Genomic DNA, 22,377 nt, shown 5'->3' with positions numbered 1-22,377 from the left:
CGTGTCCTTACTGGCATATTTGACAGGCTGAGGACCTTCACTTCGGTTGTGTTCTTTTTCATTTTTTTTCAGCATAGGGGGTCTTCGTGCCAGATCTCTAAGTGCCTCTAGGTCATGTTTACAAATTCTCTCTCGCCCTTCCCCACCCCACCTCCAACACTTCCTGCATCTTTCAGAGTGAATATTTTCCAGTGAATAAGCGACCCTAGCTCCATCCTCCTTTTGATGCAGCCCTGGGATGCTCTCTCCATGCTGGGATGGGGAGAAGAATGGGGGAGGGGGGGGGGGAGACAGGGCCTCACAAATCCTTCAGGAGCAGAGTAGCAGCCCTAGTGGAAGAGCGGCAGAGCCGAGAATATGGGAAGCCATGGTTCAAATCCCAGCCACGCTCCTTGTAAGGTTGGGCCTTCTCCTCAGGTACCAGCTGAGATTATAAACCCCCCCTGGGGACAGTGTAATACCTGCACGGTACCTGAATGTAACTCACCTTGAACTGCCAGTGAAAGCGCCTGAGCTCAAGCCAAACACATAAAATAAATCCCACTTCTGAATTCCTTTGTCTTCCCAAAAGCAGAAACGAGAGTGGTGTCTGAATGAGATTAGACATCTTCCTTCAAGCGTCTCACACCAGGCTTACTGCCAGAACAAAGCCCGATTACAGACCTTCAAAGGCAGCGCTGCAGACAGAGAGCAACCAGAGCGCCTCGGAACCGGATCTTCCCGACAGGGTGGCTGCGGAGCCTGGCCCCTGCGAAGCTTTCTGGAGCCCTCGCCCATATGTCCGGTTCACATCAAGGACCGAACCCTCATTCTGCTGACTAACTCCAGGACCTGGCTCAGGCCAGCATTGTTCCCAGCACTACCACTGACGGCCATGGGTCATCGACTCACTAGAACAGGGTCAATATCAACGTGAAAGCTTCAGTCCTGTTCCCTGGCCTAATCACAGTACACCACTGTTGCCATTAAGATAGTCAGCGAACATTGGCACACTGGCCATGAAATCCTTGGCTCCTCTCCCCCTGTGTTTTAATGCACCGATGGCAGAATTATTGTGCAATGATTTCTATACATTCGTCTGGAATAAATGCCTTTAAAAAGGTGCCAACTGTTTTACTGCCAAGCGCCAAGTGTCCCTTCGGCTCATTCTCTTTACATAAACTGCCAGCGGTAGACTGGCGCAGAAGGGAGCGAGTTTTGGAGCAGAAGGCATTTGTTCAGTTTTCACGCCATGTGAATCGGAGTTGGGTACGTCTAGAACTCAAAACAGCAGAGCATGAGGGGCTGACCCTGAGCTGTACGGCCAAGCACCAGGCCAAAAGCCACATTTCTCAAAATCCTTCACTATGCACCCTTCCCTGATTCACTGTGCTTAGAAATGCCCTGGGACAACCCCAGCTCCGCCCACCCACTAAGATAGTCTTTCAAAATTAATAAAAATGCAAATTAACCTTAAAAACAAATCATAATGTACAATATCAGACCTAGATGAAATTTCAATAGAGGTGGAGTGCATTATGAGGTCATCAAGCCTGATTCAAGTTGTGTTGCCATTGGTTGGTGCCTCATGACATCTTGCATTAGAGGAGGTTGGCGCAGGATCATGTGATGCTGGCCAACAAATCACAACCCTGAATTTTTCTGAACTCTCTTACGTCTATAGACACCAGTTTTATTGCTGTTATTTAAATGTATTCCTTTTATTTTATTTAACACTTTTTTTTTTTTATTATTATTATTATTTTTTTTTTATACCGACCTTCATAGTAATAACCATATCGGATTTTAAATGTATTATTTGGACTATTTATACTATTATTGTTGAAATTGTCATTCCTTGCTTGAAGCACAGTCTGTGATCAAACCAGTTATAAATTTAAATAAATAAAACATAGCAACAGCAGAGATAAGTGAATTTCCTTAATAATTCTGAGTGTCTTTTCTGCTTGTAGAAAATGCTTGTCCCTGCTGCAGAGCTCATACTGTCTGCCTAAAATATATTTCACATTTAGGGTCGGTTGTACTAAAGGATTCCCTCCCCCTCCCATGTTGTGCCTATATAGATAGAAAGCACTTGACTCTTATTGGTGCTAAATGAAAATACAGCTCACAACTGGGCTAAATATCAAACATTACCGATAAACATTTATTAAAAGTGTTCTTCGGTCAGCACATAACAGTTATGGAAAAGCACTTGTTTTGTAACGAATATATTTGGCAGACATAATTACCTGCGAAAGGGTCAACAGGGGGGAGAGTGACCGACCGGCCAGTGTTACTGGGTGACAAGAAGGAAGCGCGTTATATTGCCGGGGGGGGGGGGGAGGGGGGAGGGCGAGAAGGCCATCGTGTCCTCTCCGGTTCTTTTACCCCTTTGGGTGTTCCCAGCACCCCGTTAGTGACACCTGCTCTTACCTTGCTGCCGAGACCGATGCTAAGCAATAGGCAGCGTGCACGGAAGTCTCGCGCTCCAGCATCTGAATAACCCACCCTGAGGTTTGCACTGTCCCAATGCCCCGCGGCAAGCGGGGGCAAAGGCTCTCAGAAAGTAGGAGCTGACCCCCAACTTCGCGTTATCAGTTAGGACAAGGATCAAATGACAATTGCCCCTGCTGTTTCCCCTCCCTCACAACCCTACCCCAGACACCGGGTTATTTTTCCGCCGGTAGATTTGGAGCAAATCAAAGGTGAGGCAAAAAAAAAAAAAAAAAGCCACAAGAAAAGAAAAAAAAAAAGGCGATAGAGGCATCTGCTCCTTTGTCTTTGGAAGACCGGGAAGGGAAGTTTGATGGGAGCGATCCTCGGACAGACGATGCAACTCCGCCCCAGCCCAGAGCTCCGCAGCGGGCCGGGACAGACCCGGACGGACGACCCCCCCGGAAAGAGCACAGCAACAGCGCTACTCACCAGCTGCAGGCAGCAGAAGCCCACCAGGGTGCATCTGCCGTTGCACCTCCCCATGGCGCCCCGACCTCCTCCTTCTCCTCCGCCGTGCTCTTGCTTCACTGGGGTGCCAGGTACCCCCCACCGATCGTCGAGGGCGGGGGGCAGGGCAGGAGCGAGCTCCGACCCCCCTGCCCCGGCTCCTGCGCCTCCGCCCTTTCAAGCCCCTGCCGATTGCAGTCCTGCTCCGATCCCCTGCCCCCCCCGGCTGGCTGTCAGAGCCCCGGCGCGCCCCGCATGCTGCCGGCTGAGCAGAGCAGGGGAAGCGGCATGTCTCCGGGGCTCGGAGCCGGGGGGCTGCGCGGAGCGCACGCTGCAGCCACAGCCGGCCGCCGGGAGGGGGGAGCGCTGGAGATGGGCTCCTCCCCTGCACACCCTCCCGCGAAAGGGGAAAGAGGCGGCGCAAGTCCCTCAACTCCACCTGGTGGGCGGGGTTAGGAGCCCCGCCCTCCTCCTCCAGCCGAACCCCCGCGCGCCTCCGGGGAAACTTCCCCGCCCCCATCGCAGGGATCCTTAGGGATTCTGTCGCCTCCGTCCCGGGGATCCTTAGTGGGGTGGGGGAGGGTTACTTCCCCCCCCCGCATATCGTGGGTCCTTGGATGAAGGGAAGAGCGGGGGGTGGGGAGGTGCAGAGAGTGCTCCCCCCATCTCCTGGGTCTCAGAAGCACTCCTCCTCTCTTGGGTTCCCTATCTGCGGGGGCGTATGTTCTCCTCTCTCTCCCCCGGTCATCATATGTTGTGACCTTGCAGTGGGGGCAGCACTGTCCACAGCTGCACATCTGGTCCAGGTGAGTTACCCCGCGGGAGCGGCTCCCACCTTTGCCACGTTCTTCCTCCCAGACGATCAACCCGGCCTGAGGCACCTGTTCCCTCTCCCTGCTGCTTAGCCGGGGGGGGGAGTACAGACTTAGTGCCGCCTCCTGGCACGCTCAGGCACTGCCCCCCCCCCCCTCCTTCCCACTCAGCATCAAAGGCAAACACGGACTTTTGTTAATCTGAATTTCTCCCTCCTAGCAACTAACATTTTTCTATCATAAAACACGGAGAATCCCTCGCAGGCTGAGTCAGCAGAAACCTTGACAAATTAGCGCCTGTCTGCATCCAAAAGCCTGCCCTTTTCCTTCCAAAGTTCACAAAATATTGCAGCAAACTTTAAGGGGTGACGTAGCCTTTAATCACGCCTTTTGGGAGGGGGAGGGGGCTTGCTTAAAACGAGATGGGGGCGTCTTCTCTCCCGCCTCCCCTGCGCCTTCTTGTCTTTCTCGCCCGGTGTTCAGCTCTAAGCGGGGTTCTCCAGGGCGTGCAATCGTTGGAATAAGGAGGGGGGGAAAGCCTGCTGGAAATACAGTAAGACTGGAGGGGGGGAAAACTGTTTTGATAAAGCAGCTTGTTTGAAAAGAGATGTAAATGTAATTGTTTTCTCTGGTAACAGAGTTAGGCGCTTTGTATGCTTTTCTTCAGGGAAATCGCTGGGTCTGGCAGCAGCAGCTAGTGGGAAATAAAAATGTAGCTCAGACAATGAAATGGAAAAACAGGGATAAAGCCAGAACCAAGGACACCAAAATCCCATCAGTGTTGTATCCAGACTCCGATTCATGTCCTACTTAATCGAATCGGCAGTTGATGCAGCAGGGAATTTACTTTTTAAGAGTGCTAGGACATTTTTTTTTCCCTGAAAGGGATCAGAAACGGATTTATCCTGGGTTGCAGAGTTAGTTTTTGAAAGCTGATGTCCCTTTTTTTTTTTTTTTTTTTTAAAGCCAGATGTGGGCAGTTTGGGAACTGAGGTGAAGTGAGGCCCCCCTTGTCTGGACTGGTCTAGCAGCACTCAGGGAAAGGACATTATGACTAAATTTCTCCATTGAAGAACACAATTACTGGCCTTCTGGATAGACCTAGATTAATGGGGCAGAGGCCTCATGGATTTAGCAAAGAAATCTCCTCTTACAAATCAGTTAGAATTTTTTTGGGGGACTTAAATGTGTGAATCAGGGTGTCTGATACCTTTTGAAAATCCAAATAGTGTGTATTTGACAGGTCTTTATGAAAGGCTCATCAAGAAGTTACAGAGTCATGGGATAGGAGACAATGTCCTCTTGCAGACTGGTAGCAGGCCAAAAGATAGGAGACAGAGAGTAGGACTGAATGGTAAGTAATGGACTGTCTCAGGGATTTGTACTGGGACGGTGCTTTTTTAATATATTCATGAATGATCTGGAAAAGCGAGTGATCAAATTTGCCGATGACACAAAATTACTCAAAGTAGTTAAATCACAAGGCAATTGTGAAGAATTGCAAGAGGATCTTGAGACGCTGGGGAATTAGACATCTAAATGTCAAATGAAATTTAATATGGACAAATTCACAGTGATGCTTGTAAGGGAAGAATAATCCAGATTATAATTACACAATACCGGCTTTTGTATTAGGTGTCACCATCTAATTCAAAAGCAGGTATTGTATAATTAAAGTCCGTAGAACTGGGGGGGGGGGGAGGTGTCACAAAATTAAACTCCAGGGGGGACGACTCAGAACCAAGGAAATATTTCTTCACAGAGAGGGTGCTGAATGCCTGGAATGCCCTGCCGGAAGAGGTGGTGAAGACAAAACCAGTAAATGAATTCAAAAGGGCATGGGATAAACACTGCAGATCCCTAGAGGCTAGAGATTGCACGTGAAGGAAAGTGTGCATGGGGATAACTTGCACAGGGGCCGATTCAGTATGGTGCGCTCAGCCGAGCGCACCGTTAGCCCCGTTTGGCCGTGCGTTTTTGCCATGCTATTTTTACCCCTTATACGGTAAGGGGTAATAGCACGTGGAAAATGCGTGGCCAAACACCCCCCCCCCCCCTGAAACTAATAGCGCCCGCAACATGCAAATGCATGTTGATGAGCCTATTAGTTATTCCCGCGTGATACAGAAAGTAAAATGTGCAGCGAAGCACGCACTATTACCCCTTACTGTATAAGGGGTAATAGTGCGTGGAAAACGTGCGTCCAAACGGGGGCTAATGATGCGCTCGGTCTGAGCGCACTTTACTGCATCGGCCGAATGTTACGTATTATAAGGAAAGGAACAATAAAACAGAAGCTAAAATGCCTCTGTACTGATCCATAATGCGACCACATCTTGAGTAATGCATGCAGTTCTGGTTGCCCCATCTCAACAAAGATACAGTGGAACTAGAAAAGGTACAGAGAAGGGTGAGCAAACTGCTCTAGGGGACGGTCTGGCTCCCCTATGAGGAAAGGCTCAAGAGGTTGGCTAAGGGGAGATATGACAGAGGTCTATGAAATCATGAGTGGGGTGGATCAGGTAAATAGGAACCTGTAATTGTACCCATTCTGGGATGAAAGGTCCATCTGCTAACACCTCCTCCCAACACCTTTGGCGATTCACTTGCAATTTCAGCTACCGTTAACCTCTCCTTGACCTCAGGCCCGGATGTAGGGTAGGCAACTGCCTAGAAAGGTGGCAAATATCCAGGCCCCGAGTGGAACCTGCTTCAGATTGCTGTAGGGCCATGCGTCAGCACAGCTTCAAAGCCGTGCTGGACTGGCATCCTGCCTGTGGTCACCAAAATCTTAAATCCAGCCCTGCTTGACCTATGTTATATTGAGTGTATATATTTTGCTGTAATAGATACTGTAAGAAAGATGCTGAGCAATTCTTTGGATGCTAGAAGTAAAAATTTAATAGAAATAAAGGTTTTATTGCTAAGACCAAAACACCTGCACTCTTATCATTATCAATTAAAAAAAAATAATTAAATTAAAATTTGTCTGATTACATTGAAAAGACATGAAATTGGGAGCCAACCTCTGACCACGTGATAAGCAATTTTGCATTCTATTGAGCCACGTTATATTGGGTCTAGACAGTGTATTTTATTTTCTGTTCATGCTACAAGAAACTGAGCTTTATTTTCAAACTGGAGGCCATTCAATATTTTGTCTTCCCAGACCTGAAAGATGGATCCCCCGATGACATGTGCTGCTAGTGGGAAATCTTACCTGCACATTGCTCTTCCTACCTCTGCCCTCCGGCCAGTCCTGTTTTCTGGATATCCACAGTAAAGAGGCAGGAGACATTTTGTCTAAACTTGGGTCCATAAAGCATGCGCATGTAGCTCATGCATATTCATTGTGGATATCCTGAAACCCTGACCTAGCTCTGGGGGGAAGGGAGGGGGGATCCGGACAGGTCTGGGAAGCCCTGCTTTTAAGGAGTTTTTCTAATTAGAAGGAAAGCATAGGTGAAAGTTATTACTATTACAGAAGTTGTCAATGAACATTAATAGCATGCAATGTGATTCTTCCTAAATGCAATAGTAATTTTCACCAATTCTTCTTCTATTTTGAAAATTAGGTGAGAATAATATTTTTACCCTGCGTATGTGGAAATGTTGATTATTTCTTCAGTTAATCCTCCCTTGCCAGGCCTCGTCCCTCAGTCTTTCCCACTCTGCTCTCAGGAGACAGATCATTAGGACGGCGCCTGCTTTCTTCCATGTAGTCCCACTCAAACCAAGTGCTGCAGGGTCTCTTGCGATCAAGAGGATGGGATGCAGTTCCTTTTTTAGATCTGCCCCTGCTTGGGCCAGCCTGGTGGTTCAAGAGGAGCGTGCTGAACACTGCCGTGCAGAAGACAGGGTTGTGATTCTCAAATGGGACTCTCCTTCCCCAGGCCAGCCAGGGCCAGGGATGCTGCTAAGGCAGCTTTCACTGCCCCATGAAGGGAGGGAGTCTCTCAACCATTGCTCAACGGCGACACCTAGTGGCCAGACTCTGGGTGCACACTAGGCAGGATCTGGAGAGAGCCGCCATTGCTACCCTTGGCTCAAATCTGTTGCCGCAATGGATCGGGCTGAGGGCGATATAAAAAAAAATTCAGTGGTGAATAAGTGACTGGTTCCAGTTGAGCTGAAAGCTCAAATAAACAGAAGGAAACAACTGACCACAGCGATCAATTAAATGCAGCCTATGAGTGGAGCTGAAGAGACTAGCAGGTAGATCTGGGTTTTAAAAAAAAAACCCCAAAGAAATATATTTTAATTTACCACTTCCCATGCTCCCTCTGCCACCTGAAACACTCCCTGATTAAGTGGAAATTCTGAATAATGCATGATGAGTAAATGAAAAAAAAAGAAAGAAAGAAAAATGAGTGCTGCTCCATTTAATTTTGCACTAAAGTTGATGGACTCGATTTTAAAGAGTAAAACACCAGCCTAGATATTTAGTTAGGAATGAAATAGCCGCGGTTTGAGGGCCTGGGCTCCGCTCGCGCCTCCTACGCACGAGATTGCACAATGGCGTGTGCAAGAGACACCGGGCACTGTTGGATACCTTTTCAGGGGTTAGCGGGCTTCTTCCACACGCGAACCTGCGCATCACCGGTGAATCTGGAAAGGGAAAACAGAATCCAGTTTGAGAGGATCTGGTTTGACATTTGTCCGTCTGTCTGCGAGATGAGTCTTGTTCACTGTAGCAGCGGTTGTTCTGACAAAATTCCAAAATGCATGGAAAAAATGTTTGGGCTTGGATCTACGGTAACAGACACCAAGGGGACGGGCAGGAGAGGGAGGCAGTTTTTGAAACTCCCTGCCCAAGTTGCAAGATCGACCTCCTTTTCAAAAGGGAAGTTCATGCATTCTTTCCCTTTGAAAAGTGGCCCCCAGGTATGAAGGGCTCCAGAACCTTACAGCTGCTTTCCATGTGGGTGAAAGATCGGTGGGAAACACCGTGCCACGTTTTCCTCCTCCCCATCTAAACCCAACCCCTGGAAATGCCTCCTCGCAGTCCGGACAAGGTGAACGCATGCCTGTGAAGCCACACAGACTTTTAGCAGGACTGGGGGAGGGGTGGGGGGCGAGTTTAAGCCAGGCAGGTTTGTCCAGGTAAATCACTGTTTTCCCAGGTAAAGGGCTTTGAAAATTGCCCTGAACGTGGAGCTGAATTAGCATCACTTGTGCTAATCCAACTCCCTTTTTTTTTTTTTTTTAAAGCGTATGGAAGGGGGAGGGGGGTCCCATAAAGGTCTCTCTTTACAGTAGCAGGTCTCAGGGTGAGGTCAGAGTAGAGCAGGAGTAGTAGACGAGGTCTGACGCTCCCCAGTGGGAGGTGTCCTGTGGCCTCGTGGTTCTGGGTTCTGCAAGCCTCTCTCTTTTCAAAAGCAAGGTTCTTCAGGTCTCACCCCGCCAAGGACCAAACTCTCTCCTTGGGTGTGGCACAATGAGTGGTCTTAGAATAGCCAGAGGACAGATTCAGGCTGGACTCTGGCACAAACCTTGCATAAACGTATTGGTGGGGATATCTTGAGAGAGATACTGGAGGTTCAGTCTCTCTAAGGGAAGAAACTACCAGCCCTGCCTGTTCTGGGAAGGTAGTTAGGGCTCAAGGAAGGGGTAGCCCAGGTCTGCAGGACTCGGGCGGTCTTGTCTTGAGGTCCAAAAGCAGTTTCTGAGATTCTGGGAGGGGGGGGTGTGAAGCTCAATGCACCTCATTCTGTATAAGAAGAGATTTGTTTTCAGAGGTCGGAGAAAGAGCAGTTTGCCTGACAGGGGAAAGGTCCCAAGAGTTGGTGTCTGAAACAAGGAATCCGCCAGAGACCACCCTGTTTTTGTCTATTGGAGGGGAGAGAGATTGCTGTGTGGGAGGGAGAGTGTGCCAGGCTAAGAGTATTTACCAGCCAGGGTGTTGCAACCGTCGCGGCCCCATGGCTTCACTCCGCCTACCTTTCTTTTTCTGCGACTTCCTCCTGCTCCCTGTGGACGTCTGGCTGCCGCGGTGTCTGCCCGCCGTCCTCTCCGGTGTCCCCAGACCGGCTTGGGCGCTGCCTCCCGCCATGCTCCTCAGGTACCTTAGGGTGCGCGCGCCGTGCGGCCCTCATTCTTATTTCCTCATTGGCGCGTTCCTCAGGGGCGTCCCCCTTGTGATGACGTCACGCTGCCCGGATATTTAAGCCTGTTGTTTATTGCTAGCGTTGAGTTAGCAAGGGATTTCCTACGGATGGGATTTGCTCTCCATACCCAGCTACTCTGCCATCCAACTTCTATTGGACTCTTTCTGCTAACGGGGTACCCGCTCCTCGGGGGCCTCTCTGCTTCTTTCAGGGCGTTATCAGGAACAGGTACTCGCTCCTCGAGGGCCCATGTTCCCTGACCCGCTGCCTGCATCTATCTCTTCTTCTACTTGGAAGAATTCGCTACAGACACCATCAGTGAGTACAACTACCATCTACTCCTCAGAGCTGTCTCCCTGGAACCAGGTACTCGCTCCTCGAGGGCCTGCCTCCATTCCAGCACCAGTGCCATCTTCTACGGAGAACTGCTGCGTGAGTACTTTGCCAACAAGTCTCTGTGCCTAGGGATCTGGTACTCTCTCCTCGAGGGCCAGCTCTCCTTATCTCGGGGCTTCTCCATACTGGGGACTGTGAATATCTCAGTGTACTCATTTTCTCAGTTCTCTCCATTACAGCACTGCTACCGGAGAAGCCGCTGTTCCAGCGCCCTGAGGAACCCTAGCCCAGCCGGGCTCCATCTTCTGCTCACTACCGCCACCTCTGGTGGCTTCATAAACTGTCTAATAAAAGATATAATCTGTGTTTGTGTGTCCGGAGCTGAGCCTGACCTGTGGCTCCTCACGGGACCTCCCCCCTTGGGCGTGGTCAGCTGCCACAGTGTCCAAGGGTCCACCCAAACCTTATAAAACATAACACAGGGTGTGCAACCTTGTTATTGACTAAGGCTGTGATTTAATGGACTTTTATTTTTCAGTACTGATTGTGCACTAAACCATAGTCTCCCAACTGTGATATGTTTCCTTCCATCGAGTTCACCAATCCAGGATTTTATTACTGAACAACTAAAACTGGTGGTGAGTGTTTTCTTACTGGACTGTTTGCAGAGGAGGTCCAGGAAGAAAAGTCCTGGTGCGGGGTGATCCCTGGAGCATGGGTACTGCTCCAGCCCATGACCTTCCACGTGAGCCCCCGTGTGCAAGGAGAAGTTGGGGCAAGCGCTACAGGTATGTAAATAATGGATTTCCTTTTTTTTTTCAGGTAAATCACCTGTGATCACCAGTAATAATGTATGACTATGTCTGTGACTTTTAAAAATTCACATTATGTTATAGATTATCTGGGAAATTATACACTGACTTCTTTGGGCTATTTTGTTGTTTTTTTATTACTATAATTATTATATAAAGTAATATAAACAATACTTAAAACTAAATCTCAAGGCAGCAAAAATCCTGCTTAGAGAGGAAGTTTTGGCACATTTCAATATTTTATTGTATTATCTAATACTGCCCGGCTGCACTCGCATAAGTCACAGGACTGTTGTTGACCTTCACTCAAGGTTTAAAAGCAATCAGTCATTTTTTTGCCAAAGTTATCATGGCCCCCCCCAGAGAATTGGATAGATTGAATCACTGATATATTGCTTTTAGCTCTGGTTGAAAAGCACTGAAAATCCATTGGCTGGGTCTAGAAATACTTTCATAGGGAAGGCTCTGCTCAGCCAGGTTAGAAACCCACGTTTGCTCTGTGGCTTTGCTTCTAGGGGCGTGCTAGCTTCTGGTCTTAGAGTGACACCTAGTGGAGGATGAAAGAGTAGCAGTTGGAAGTAGCTCTAGGGCAGGGGCAGCTAACGTGACCAGTGCAGAAAATGGCTGCAAGTTTTCAGGACAGCCGTAAGGAATGCTGGATCCATCTGCCCGCAGCAGCTCTAGTTCATGTTTAATTTGCATCCGGCTTGCATTCTGCTTTCAGCCAGAGCGATACCCATCCTGGTGGATATCCAAAGTGACAATGGAAAAGAATGAGCCACAGAAACACAAAACATGATGACAGATAAGGAGTTCAAGATGCCATCCAATCTGTCCAGCTTACTTCCTGGTGCAATGTCACAGGCCACAACTGATCTCTGGTTTTCCTTTCCCTGCAGGCCTCCACGTGATGGCACCTCGATGAGAGCCAGAATGGAGGGAGAACATTCATGATGGCACCCCACTGAGAGCTGCAAGGAAAGTCATTTTGTGTTTTGTAGTGCTGGTTCTGTGGGGTTTTTTTTAATGTTCATTTTGAAGTGGAAGGTGGCATAAAAATATTTTAAATAAATAACAAGTATAGAGGCCAGGCCTGAAAGCTTTCTGATGGGGGTGGGGAGGGAAGAAGGAATGCTGTACATGATGGTTCCCTGAGGAGAGCTGAAAGGAAAAATTAGAAACAGAATATGACAGCAGATAAAGATGAAGAGGTGCCCTCTAGCGGGCATAATTGTATTCCTGGTGCAGTGCCATAGACTCTGCATGGGCTCTGGCTCTCCCCTCTGTCACTTCTCCCCAGCTAAGGGTCCTATGTGCCTATCCCAGGCTTTCCAGAATTCGGTTACTGTTTTTGCTTCCAGCACCTCCCCTGGGAGGCCGTTCCATTCATCCACCACCCTTTCCTAATATTTGTTACTACTGAGTCTACTCCCCTTGAGCCTCAAAGGAAGGGGGCAGGAGGCCATCCAAGCAAGGATGGACAGAAGGAAACAAACACTCATATCACCCGAACTGCCTTTAACAGGAACAGAGAGACCTTTATTTCTCACCAGGGAGAAAGACAGATATTTGGGCACCTTTCATCGCAGCAGACGGTTCTGGCTAGTCATTCGGGCAGCAGTGCTGCTAGACTCTTTTTATTTATCTCCATCCTGGGTGACAACTTTTGGTTAGCCTTGGCACACAGAGAGCCTGGAGGGGTCTGGTACACTTATGGCATCGTGCCAGCCGCACAGGGAGCAAACCCATAAATGGAGCATGTGGGAAAGTGGGGGGAGCCCCCCACCACGTGAATGCCACGCAGCCGGAGAACAGACCCAAACCCAAGAAGGGAAAAGCAACAACAACAATAAGAAGAATAAAGCCCCCGCCTCCTGCATTCCCTTTCATCTGATCTGTTTGGTGTTGCAGACAAAGGAAGATGCCTCTGAGCAGGGGAATAACAGAGAAGGTACAAAGAGATCGTGGCTTAAGGCTGGAGATGGCAGGGTGCGCTCCTGAACCCCTTTTGTCTTTGAGATCAGAGGCTACGCCTGCTCTTACTGATAATGCAGAGGCTGCAAAGGGAGACAGGAGCAGGAGGCTGAGGCAATAGGGTGCGCTCAGCAGAACGCAGTTTCACCCCTGGTTGCAAATGTATTTTATGAGCGTAAACTTTACTGCTGATGCAGGAAGTAGTTTTACTCCCATAAAATGTGAGTGTAAAACTGTGCGTCCCACTTAGTGCCCTCGCATGGAACTCCCATGCAAATGAAGGCATTAAGCATTCCCTCCCCCAAATCGGAGACCTGCACCTGCTTAACTCGCATTTTCTTAGCACTGGAAAGGTTACTCCTGGGCTGAGGTGGAGTAAAGTTCCCAGTGCTGGTTAAGCCTGTGCTAGGGGTAGGCTGCAGGAAGGAGTGACAGCAGCCCTCTGTCTCACTCTGCCCAGAAATCTCGCCTGCTCTGCTGCAGCCTGTACCAGCTAAACCCCTGTTTAAAAAAGAAAAGTTTCACTTCCTGACTTGAGCAGGACACGTTGTCTGTGCTTCTTGTTTTAAGCATCGACCTGATCTCTTGTCTGTAGGGTGAACGTGAGAGGAAAAACTCCCCCACCCCAGCCCAGATGACGGCAGCCATGTGCCCTGGGATGGTGGCCTCCACCCCCTCTGAGAACTCCATCACAGGGGTCCTCGCTGCCCCTCTGTTACCCTCACTCTGGCCTCCTCCATCTACGACCAGACCTGGGCGTAAAGTGCCAGACATGTTTAAAATGTGCATTCAGCCTGTGCTGAGCGCATGTTTTTACTTCCGATGTATTAGTACAACTTTAGCTTACTGCATGGGTAATTAAATACAAAATTTAACATTCAGCTTTCTGCATCAGCATCTAGGAGTCCAACTTCCAAGCATGGGAGCTGTATCTAGGCACTTTAGCACACAGGTCAAGTCAGCATATGAAACACCCCCCCAATGCCTGATCCCCACTCCTCTCCTTTTCCACCCCTTCCACTCTGATCCCTGCTCCTCTTTCCCTCTCTCCCACAACCCGGACGGTAGGAGGAGAGCTGAACTCTTTCTGGCTTTTCATCCACTGCTGCCCCTGCCTACATTTTGGTCATTTTTTCCCCTTTGGCTTTGTGAACTGGGCCACTGCCCCTCTCACCCACTCCTAATTAAAGCCTGCTAAATGTGTCTAGCGACACAAAGATGGTTTGACCATAGGACTGGGCAATGTTTATGGAGTTTAATTTTATCTTTTGTGATGATGTTAATGTATGAGTGGTGAATATTTTATGTTTAGGAGTGATGATTCTGTATTTTATTGCATGTAATTTATTTATAAATATGTTGAGGCATTGTACATTATTGCACGTATGTATAGTAACAATTAATAAGAGCAATTATTATCATCATGTGGGACAAACCCTTTAGTAGCTCAGGCTGTAGGTGCAGGCAGGGATAGGTCCCTCTTCCTTCCAGATAAAAGCTTTCCTAGCTAAGATTCAACTTGCATCAGACTGTAGGCTTTCTAACTGACAGGGTCTTAATTCATATTTTCTTCCTCTACTGAAAGCAAAGATGGACCCTCCCTCTCTCTGCACTGTAGGTTTAATCAATTCATTTATGTACATGACAGGGTTGGTGAACATGCAGCACCACCCAGGATAACTAACAAATTGTCTGTTTAATGCGAGAACGGCTGAATAACTATAGGAGGCATTGTGCTTATCAACATAGCATCATCTGACTGAGTGCCACTTCTGTTCAACCCCGTGAGCAAAACCACAAACACACCCTGAAGAATCCTTAGTCCTCTTTCTAACGGAGATGAAGCTTCCATTCTGGCCCTCTGCCGCTACACTGGCCCCAGTACCGAGCTGGAGGGGAGCAGTAGCGACCTCTAGTGGCCGGAGAGGGGAACTTCTGTCACACACTGACTGATCATTGATCTTGATTGCTCTCCTCACCCCACTGCCCGTGGAGCAGGAATAGCTCAGGCATTAAGGCGGGAGCTGCAGCCTGATCAAGACTTGCAGTCCAAAATTCTCTCATCAGTGAAGGCAGGGCTACCAATACCCAAATGTTTGAGATGGGGAAGGTGAGTGTAAGACACAGGTTCAGGCCTGACTCAATGAGTCCAGTGGCTTGGCAATACTGGCAAATGACCCCCTACTTTGGCACTGCACCCAGTGGAGCTGAATGGCAGAGCTGCACCTCTGCAGCAACTAGCTTCCGCCCCAGCCGTGAGAAACATTTTGTATGCTCAGTCTTGATTCCTGCTCCTGCCTCTCACCCTGCAGCGCTGCCACGTGATCCAGATCCCTGAAGGCAGACTCTGGAATGAGGGGCTGGCCCAACTATGAGGACACTGCATGGCACATGGAAGATTCCAGAGGGAAGAGCGCGGGGCTCTCTGTCACTTTCGGGAATCGGTGATGCAGTCCAAGTCCTGGAATCAAGACGATTCATAAACGTGACAAGTGTGAGCGTAAATTAAACGCTGCATTGGCAGCAGAAAACTCTCTACTAGGCTGGCTTTCCTTCCCCAGGCTGCAGGGACCACCTGAGCCCAGCACATTTGCCTAGGGTTGGAGAGAGTGGAGGCTTGAGCGCTCCCAGCGCATTTCCTGGCTTGCACGCTGGTGGAGGGGGCTTGACTAGTGCCACTCACTTCAGGTTTGAGGGTCTCTTCTGGCATGGCAAGTGAGGGGTGTGAATGCAGTGGGATTTGGGCACCTCCGTTGTGCCCTCTCCTCCATTGAAGCCCATGCCAGGTGATGTCAGAGACAGATTGCATGAGGGTGCTGGCAAGTTCCCTCTCGTCAGGGATTGGCTGAACCAGTCCTGGTTTTCCTCCCACTGCCTCTACGGAGTTGTAGTCCTACTGTTAAGGCAACTGGAACCTGCTCATAATGGCAAGGAGCTTATTGGCAGCCTTAGCACAGGCTTCTCCCTCTGTCGTACTTTGTTTTCTCTTCTCTTCTTTTTTTTGGCCAGACAGTACCAGTTTTTCTACTGTTTCCTCATGCAAGCTCCCCCAGAGTGGCAGACAAGCCAGGGCTTTTCCCTTCACTTTTGTCTGTTTGCCTGCACAAGAAGACTTGGAAAACGCACAATTCTTAGTTCAGAGCTTCCAAACGTGGAGGGCAGGACCTCAATTGGGGGATCACAAAACCTTCATTTGGAGGTCACAAGTGCCATACAGGGCAGCTCTCCTTTAGTACCAGCACCATTAGAGAAGGGGGAGGGGGGGGGGAACATCAGAGAAGGGGATGCTGAGGGGTGAGAGGGGATAGGATGAACAGAAGGTGATATGAAAAGCACTGGGGCTAGGGAGGTGAGGAGCAGAGATTGAGAAAGGGGCTCTGCTGGGGAGAGAGGAAGTGCTCTGACAGTGTTGGAGGTTGAGAGAGGGGAGCAGCTGGAGTGTGGGGAATATGACTGTTGAAGGGGACCCTGCCTTTGCTAATTCATTTTTGTTGTCCTTCTGGGGTCTGGTGAACTTTTAAAAGGTTGGGGAACCCTTTGCTTCCCCCTCACTCTCCTCCAGATGCTGGGGGGGGGGATGTGGTTAGTGACTGACAATATCTGCTGCAAAGGTTAGAAGGGATAATTGGGACAGACAGGAAATAACCAGGAGCTGGCCTGGAGCAGAGCAGGAAGCCAGCAGAGGGCTTCAGCAGTGTGTCATGCCTCCACCGGGGATTACTTAAAAATCTAGACAGCGCTTGGCAGTCATTAAGCAGGCCCTGCACACCAATATTGATTCATGCTCCAGGTCTACCACGAGACTTATTAGTAATATTGGTGACACACAGTCCTCTGTTCACAGCCAGGCAGAATCTATGGGCTGGAAGAAGACGACTGCAGCTGCCCTTCCTGGGCAGAATTTTGCTTTGCTGACCGTGCTCCCGGCAGGATTTATAATCACAGACAGACATCCACTACATGAAGGCAAGGGAACCCTGTGCTTTATCCCTCTACCTCCCCTTTGTATGTAAGAAAGCACAAGCATGAAGAAGCCGACGCTCCCACCGTTCCCTAGCACCTGCAGCTTACAGCCAGGAATTCAGAAACACATTTTCTGCCACAACTTAGCCAAGCTGTAAAGTCAGGTTTTTCCCGTGGGTCACAGCTAGGCAAGTGAGTAACAAAAGCAGGTTCTGGCTTGTTCAAAGGAGCCAGGGAGTCCCTGCAGAGAGACAGTTTCCAGTCCCCCAAAAAACTGCTTTAGTTACAGCTAGGCTATAAAGCCAGGCCAAACCCCAAATCAGCACCTGTTATAGCCGGATATTTTCAAGATACGATAATCTACGCTTAAGAAAAGTGAGCAGGAAGAACAGCATGGGGAGGGAGAAAAGCTGGGAAACTATGAGCCCTAATGCTGGTAGTCTAGGCCAGTGGCACTCACCCAATAGCAATAGCCCTACCCATGAAAAGGCGGCAGATCACCACCAGTGCAAAATCACATGGAGAAAATACAACAAATAAGGCTGATAAACCTCTAGTAAAGTACCTCATCTCAGTCACGTACACACAGAACACAGACCTGCCTTCACCAAATATAGAATAAAAGAGCACAGATTACAAATGTGCAAAACAACAAAAATATATTTCCTCTTACACTAAGCAAAGAAAGAAGAAATGCATATTCTCAAAACTGACATAGTATGGCCCTTGTACCCAGGCACCCCTCACACATCTCCCGACTACTCAGTCATCCTTGCACATGCTCATATCCCTATCCAACATTCGACACCCCCCCCCCCCACACACACACACACCCTCTTCTGTGCTCCCTCTCACCCTTGCTCAACTCTTCCTGCCCTTCCCTACCCAGAATACCTCTGACCACCTCTTTTCTACCGTTCCTGCTCAGCATCCCACACTCCCTGCTCCCCTCTCCTCCAGCCCCACCCCAACCTCCTTCCCCCCCCCCCACCCCTTCCTATCCCATAGATTCCTGACTCCCTATCGCCCCACACCTTCCTACCCAGTACATTTCCCCCTCCTCATGGCTCCCCGCCAGCAGAAAAGACTTCAGTCCATTCCATAGTCTCCCTTCCTCTATCAGCAGCAGATGAGGGCAAGAAGCATTGAGATGAGAAGATGAGGCAGCAGCAACGGATCTACAGCGCACGCACCTTTCTCCCTTATGCTCCTGCTTTCACATCCAGGCCTCACTGCCAGGCCAGGCAGAGGAAGATAAAGTTGGTGTCCTGCCAGGTCCATATGAACAGGAGTTGGTGATATCACGCTCTGATCTGGGTGAAGGAGGGAAGAACCTCACACTGGGCAGGAAGAGAAGAAAGCAAGAGCAGCTTCCTGTCATATTCAATAAAAGAGAAGTCAGCCAACTCCTGCCCAGCCTGATGACAAAAGATCACAGTCTTCTGCTGACTTTGCGACACACATTAGCGTATCCTGACACAGCTGTTGAGAACCACTGGTCCAGGCCAGGAATGCTGTGCTCAAGGGCTCAATCAAAAAAACAAAAATCCTGCTTTCTGTGGTTCCTCCTATTAGTATCGTTGTGACACAAAGCAGGAGGAACCACCGAAAGCAGCATCGTGCAAAAAATGAATCTTGGGAAAACGAATTCTGGGAGCCCAATATACACACACACAATATATGTGGTGCAGGCTGGTAGTGTGAGAAAATGGATGCCCTAACCTGCACCGACAGCCACGGCTCCTGGGTGCCTACAGCCGCTGGCGAGACCTCATTTGGAATATTGTGTACAATTTTGGAAACTACACCTTCAAAGGGATATAAATCGGATGGAGTCAGTCCAGAGGGTGGCTACTAAAATATGAACAGCCTTCATTTCTCACCCGCTGATGATTGGGCTGGTTACTGAAAAAGCATTTGACAGGGTCCAGTTTTTTTTTTTTCCCACCTTGCAGAAAATGGGATTTCATGGCAATATATTAGATTCCTTTCCTGCTCTTTATGCTAATCCTCCTGCTCGTGTTTTGGTTAATGTGTGTCTTTCGGAAACCATTTGTTCTTCAACCTGGCACCCGACAGCGTTGCCCATTGGCACGTTTTCTTTTTGGGTTCTCTTAAACCTTTGGCAGCATTTACTGAAAATGACCCTACTTTAGAGGACATACAAACTGGGGCAAGACCGGTTAAAACTGCGTTGTTTGCAGATGATATTTTGGTATTACGCTCCAATACTAAAACTCTTTACCTGTTGCTCTTGAAACGTTTGGTTTATATGGTTCCTTTTCTGATTTCAGGCTTAACTTACTTATGCCTGAGGGCTTAGATGGAGCAGGGAATTTGGCCCCAAAGTGGGATTTTTTCCACCTAGATGGGCAAGTGATCAGATTAAGTATCTAGGAGTGTGGATATCTTTGGGTTCCTTCTCTTTTGTACACAATGAATATTAAGCCACTGTGGAGTTTTTTTTGGCCATTGTCCTTCTGGGGAAGGGCCGCATTGGTTAAGATGATCTTAATAAATAAAACAATTTGGAAAATAAATAGCTTACCTACTGCGCTTCATTCTTCGGATCTTGCTGGACTTAGCTGAATGTGCTCTCAATATTTAAGGAACGGTATGAAACGGAGGTTGCAACTGCAACATTTAATGCTTGATATTGGTGGGTGGGCTACATTTCCTAACTTTAGATATGGCAGCCTTGCTTGGTTCAGTGTGACTGCGTGCTGGGTACAAACAGATTTCTAGGTATGAAGGTGGAGAAGTAGATGTTTGATTCTTTATATCCCTTTGAAGTATATATTCCATGTGGACAGAGGCCAGCTGCATGCTGCAGCTGCATTTCACCTTCTGGTCATGTCGTTGAGGGCTGCCCCAACGTTTTTGAGGCAAATTACTGGAGTTTCGACGTGAGAACCTCATTTTTAGCAATATTGAGGACTCAGTCATTCCCCATCAGCTTCATTATATGCTAAATTCCTTAGCACAGAATCCCTTCTAATTTCTCTCACGGACTCCGACAAAGGACAATCATACTTACAAGCACTTCTCAATATCTAATCTGCATTTGACACAGTTAATCACTCCATCCTCCTAAACCGCCTCACTGACATAGGCATCTCAGGAACCGTCCTCAGATGGTTTGAGTCCTTCCTGAGCAATAGATTCTATAAGGTCAGAATAAGCAATAAAGAATCCCCCCCCCCCCCCAATCAGCTCAACCTTTGGCATCCCGCAGGGCTCTTCCCTCTCCCCTCCTCAATATCTCTCTCTTACCCCTTTGCCATCTCCTCACAAACCTAAAACTAACCCATTTTATATATGCCGCAGACATTCAGATACTTAACCCCATAACAGAATCCTTCCCCAAATCCCTCAAATTCTGGGGCAAATGCCCCCACGCCAACAACCTCCTCCTCACCAGTCTTAACCTCATCCTCAACACGGCCAAGACCAAACTCCTTCTCATCTCCCCGGACCACAACAACCTTCCCCCTCCCCAACCCATCACCCACCACAGCCGCACAAGTGAGAGACCTCGACCTTGTACTCGACAACCAACTGAACTTAAAATTCGTTAACACAACAAAAGACTGCTTCTACAAACTCCAAATACTAAAAAATAAAAAAAACCTTAGACCCCCTCCTCCACTTCTACGATTTCCACACAGTCCTCCAAGCTACCCTTTTCTCTAAAATTGACTACTGCAACTCCCTTCTTCTAGGCCTCCCCGCAACCACCATCAAACCCTTACAGATGCTCCAAAATGCGGCAGCCAGAATCCTTACCAACTCCATCCGAAAAGACCACATCACGCCCATCCTCAAGAATCTCCTTTGGCTCCCTGTCAGCTTCAGAATCCTTCATAAGTCACTCGCTATTATTCATAAAACCATCCACAATCAGCACTTCCTGGATTTAATAAACCCTCTACGCCTACACACCTCAAAAAGACAGATTAGAGCTGCTTATAAAGGAACCCTCCACTCGTCTATTAGGGAACGTGCCTTCTCCTCAGCCGGGCCATCTCTTTGGAACACCTTGCCCCCAGATCTAAGCCAGGAACACTGCCCCTTGACCTTTTAAAAAAACCCCAAAACTAAAGACCTGGTTGTTCAAACAAGCCTTTCCTTAACCCTCCCCCCACCCTTAACCCTTCCACATCCCCCCTCCCCCTGCCTCTCTAGACTATTCCTTCCTATCTTTATGTTAATACAGGATCCCCCCCTATCTTCGTCCCCAACTGCGCAGCAGATATTTATGCTATACATTCATCTAAACTGCATCTATGTACAATATATTTGTTATACAATGTTAACTGTCTCCTCCTACCCTATATTAGATGTGCTACATATTTGTCATCTTATTATTATATCTATCATATTTCATTCAACTGTTCCTCTTACCATGGTTTACCCCATATATTATATATCTTATATAGTGTCTCTCATATATATCATTAAGCATTTTCTCATATATATATTATGCAACTGTTCCCCTCCCCTTTTCTCTTCCAGTAACCCCCTCCAGTACCCTCCTAGCTACGATTAATGTTAAAGCTCTCTCTACCCTTGTTGGATGTAAACCGATATGATATCCATCATGAATGTCTGCATAGAAAAGGTTTAAATAAAGGCTTGTGGCAGTGATTAGAGACAATGATAGCAAATGCTGTGGTCATGGATTCTTTTGATAATTTACTGAAAAGGATTTTTTCATGCATTGGCAAATGAGGCATTAATTCTGCTGTTTCTTCATCTCCTTTGCTTGTTATCTCAGGGAAATCTGAGCCATTTATCTGGCTGTTTAAAAAAGAAAATGTTTCATTTCCTCATCTTTACAAGTGGCTGAATTCACTTTTAAATCCCTCTACTCTACTTGGGCTAGAACAGAGATTGTCAAACTCCCTTTACAGTTGAACATTTAGGAGCCTCAGTCCTGTTTACTCAAACCATTACTGTCAATGTTGATTTATGGGAAATGCAATTTCAAATTTCTCAGAGTTATTATATCCCTCACGCTAGCGAAGCAGATAACACATTTAAGCCACTTGTCAGTAAATGTTATTTCACTGTTTATGGGAATGTCTGCAAATTCAGCTATTTCTGAAGGTAGTTATTCCTTATATGACAATGAGCAGATGTAAATCTGTACTCAACAAGCTGGATAAATATATCTTAATTGGGAGATCTCAAACGTCTGTTGGCTAAAGCTTAACTGCTGGCCACGAAATGTATATTAACTGGTTAATTAAAAAAAAAGAAAGAGTCTCCTCCGATCCGTTCGGACTGGACAGCATGCATGATGAAGATGGTTTATGTGGAATTTCAAATTGCTCTCTCCACATCATCAAAATGTGGCTGGCTTTCATCAGATTTGGTCTCCTTTCATTGACAAACTTCAAGCAGACTTGCAAAATTTGTTGAGCCTCCTTGGGCTCTATTGTAACG

The 22,377-nt window shown here is 48.0% G+C and overlaps 1 protein-coding gene and 1 long non-coding RNA gene across 3 annotated transcripts in view; one reads left to right on the top strand and one right to left on the bottom strand.

The window, feature by feature from the left end:
• Positions 1–3,319, bottom strand: part of NKAIN1 (sodium/potassium transporting ATPase interacting 1) — a 192,390-nt gene extending 189,071 nt beyond the window's left edge. The window contains exon 1 of the mRNA XM_029620108.1: positions 2,908–3,319. Coding sequence (XP_029475968.1) covers positions 2,908–2,961 — 54 coding nt within the window. The 5' untranslated portion in view covers positions 2,962–3,319. The remainder of the gene's footprint in view (positions 1–2,907) is intronic.
• Positions 3,320–3,613: 294 nt separating this feature from the next.
• On the top strand, positions 3,614–12,038 carry LOC115100528. Of its 2 annotated transcripts, none has more exons than XR_003859130.1 (4): positions 3,614–3,731; positions 4,981–5,091; positions 10,849–10,968; positions 11,892–12,038. It is a non-coding gene; the product is annotated as an uncharacterized LOC115100528 (long non-coding RNA). The 2 variants fall into 2 exon arrangements; XR_003859129.1 differs by lacking the exon at positions 3,614–3,731 and adding an exon at positions 4,199–4,290.
• Positions 12,039–22,377: the final 10,339 nt, after the last annotated feature.

The sequence above is a fragment of the Rhinatrema bivittatum genome, chromosome 11, assembly GCF_901001135.1.
Source record: "Rhinatrema bivittatum chromosome 11, aRhiBiv1.1, whole genome shotgun sequence".
Lineage (NCBI taxonomy): Eukaryota > Metazoa > Chordata > Amphibia > Gymnophiona > Rhinatrematidae > Rhinatrema > Rhinatrema bivittatum.
This window is presented reverse-complemented; position numbering and strand designations above follow the sequence as displayed.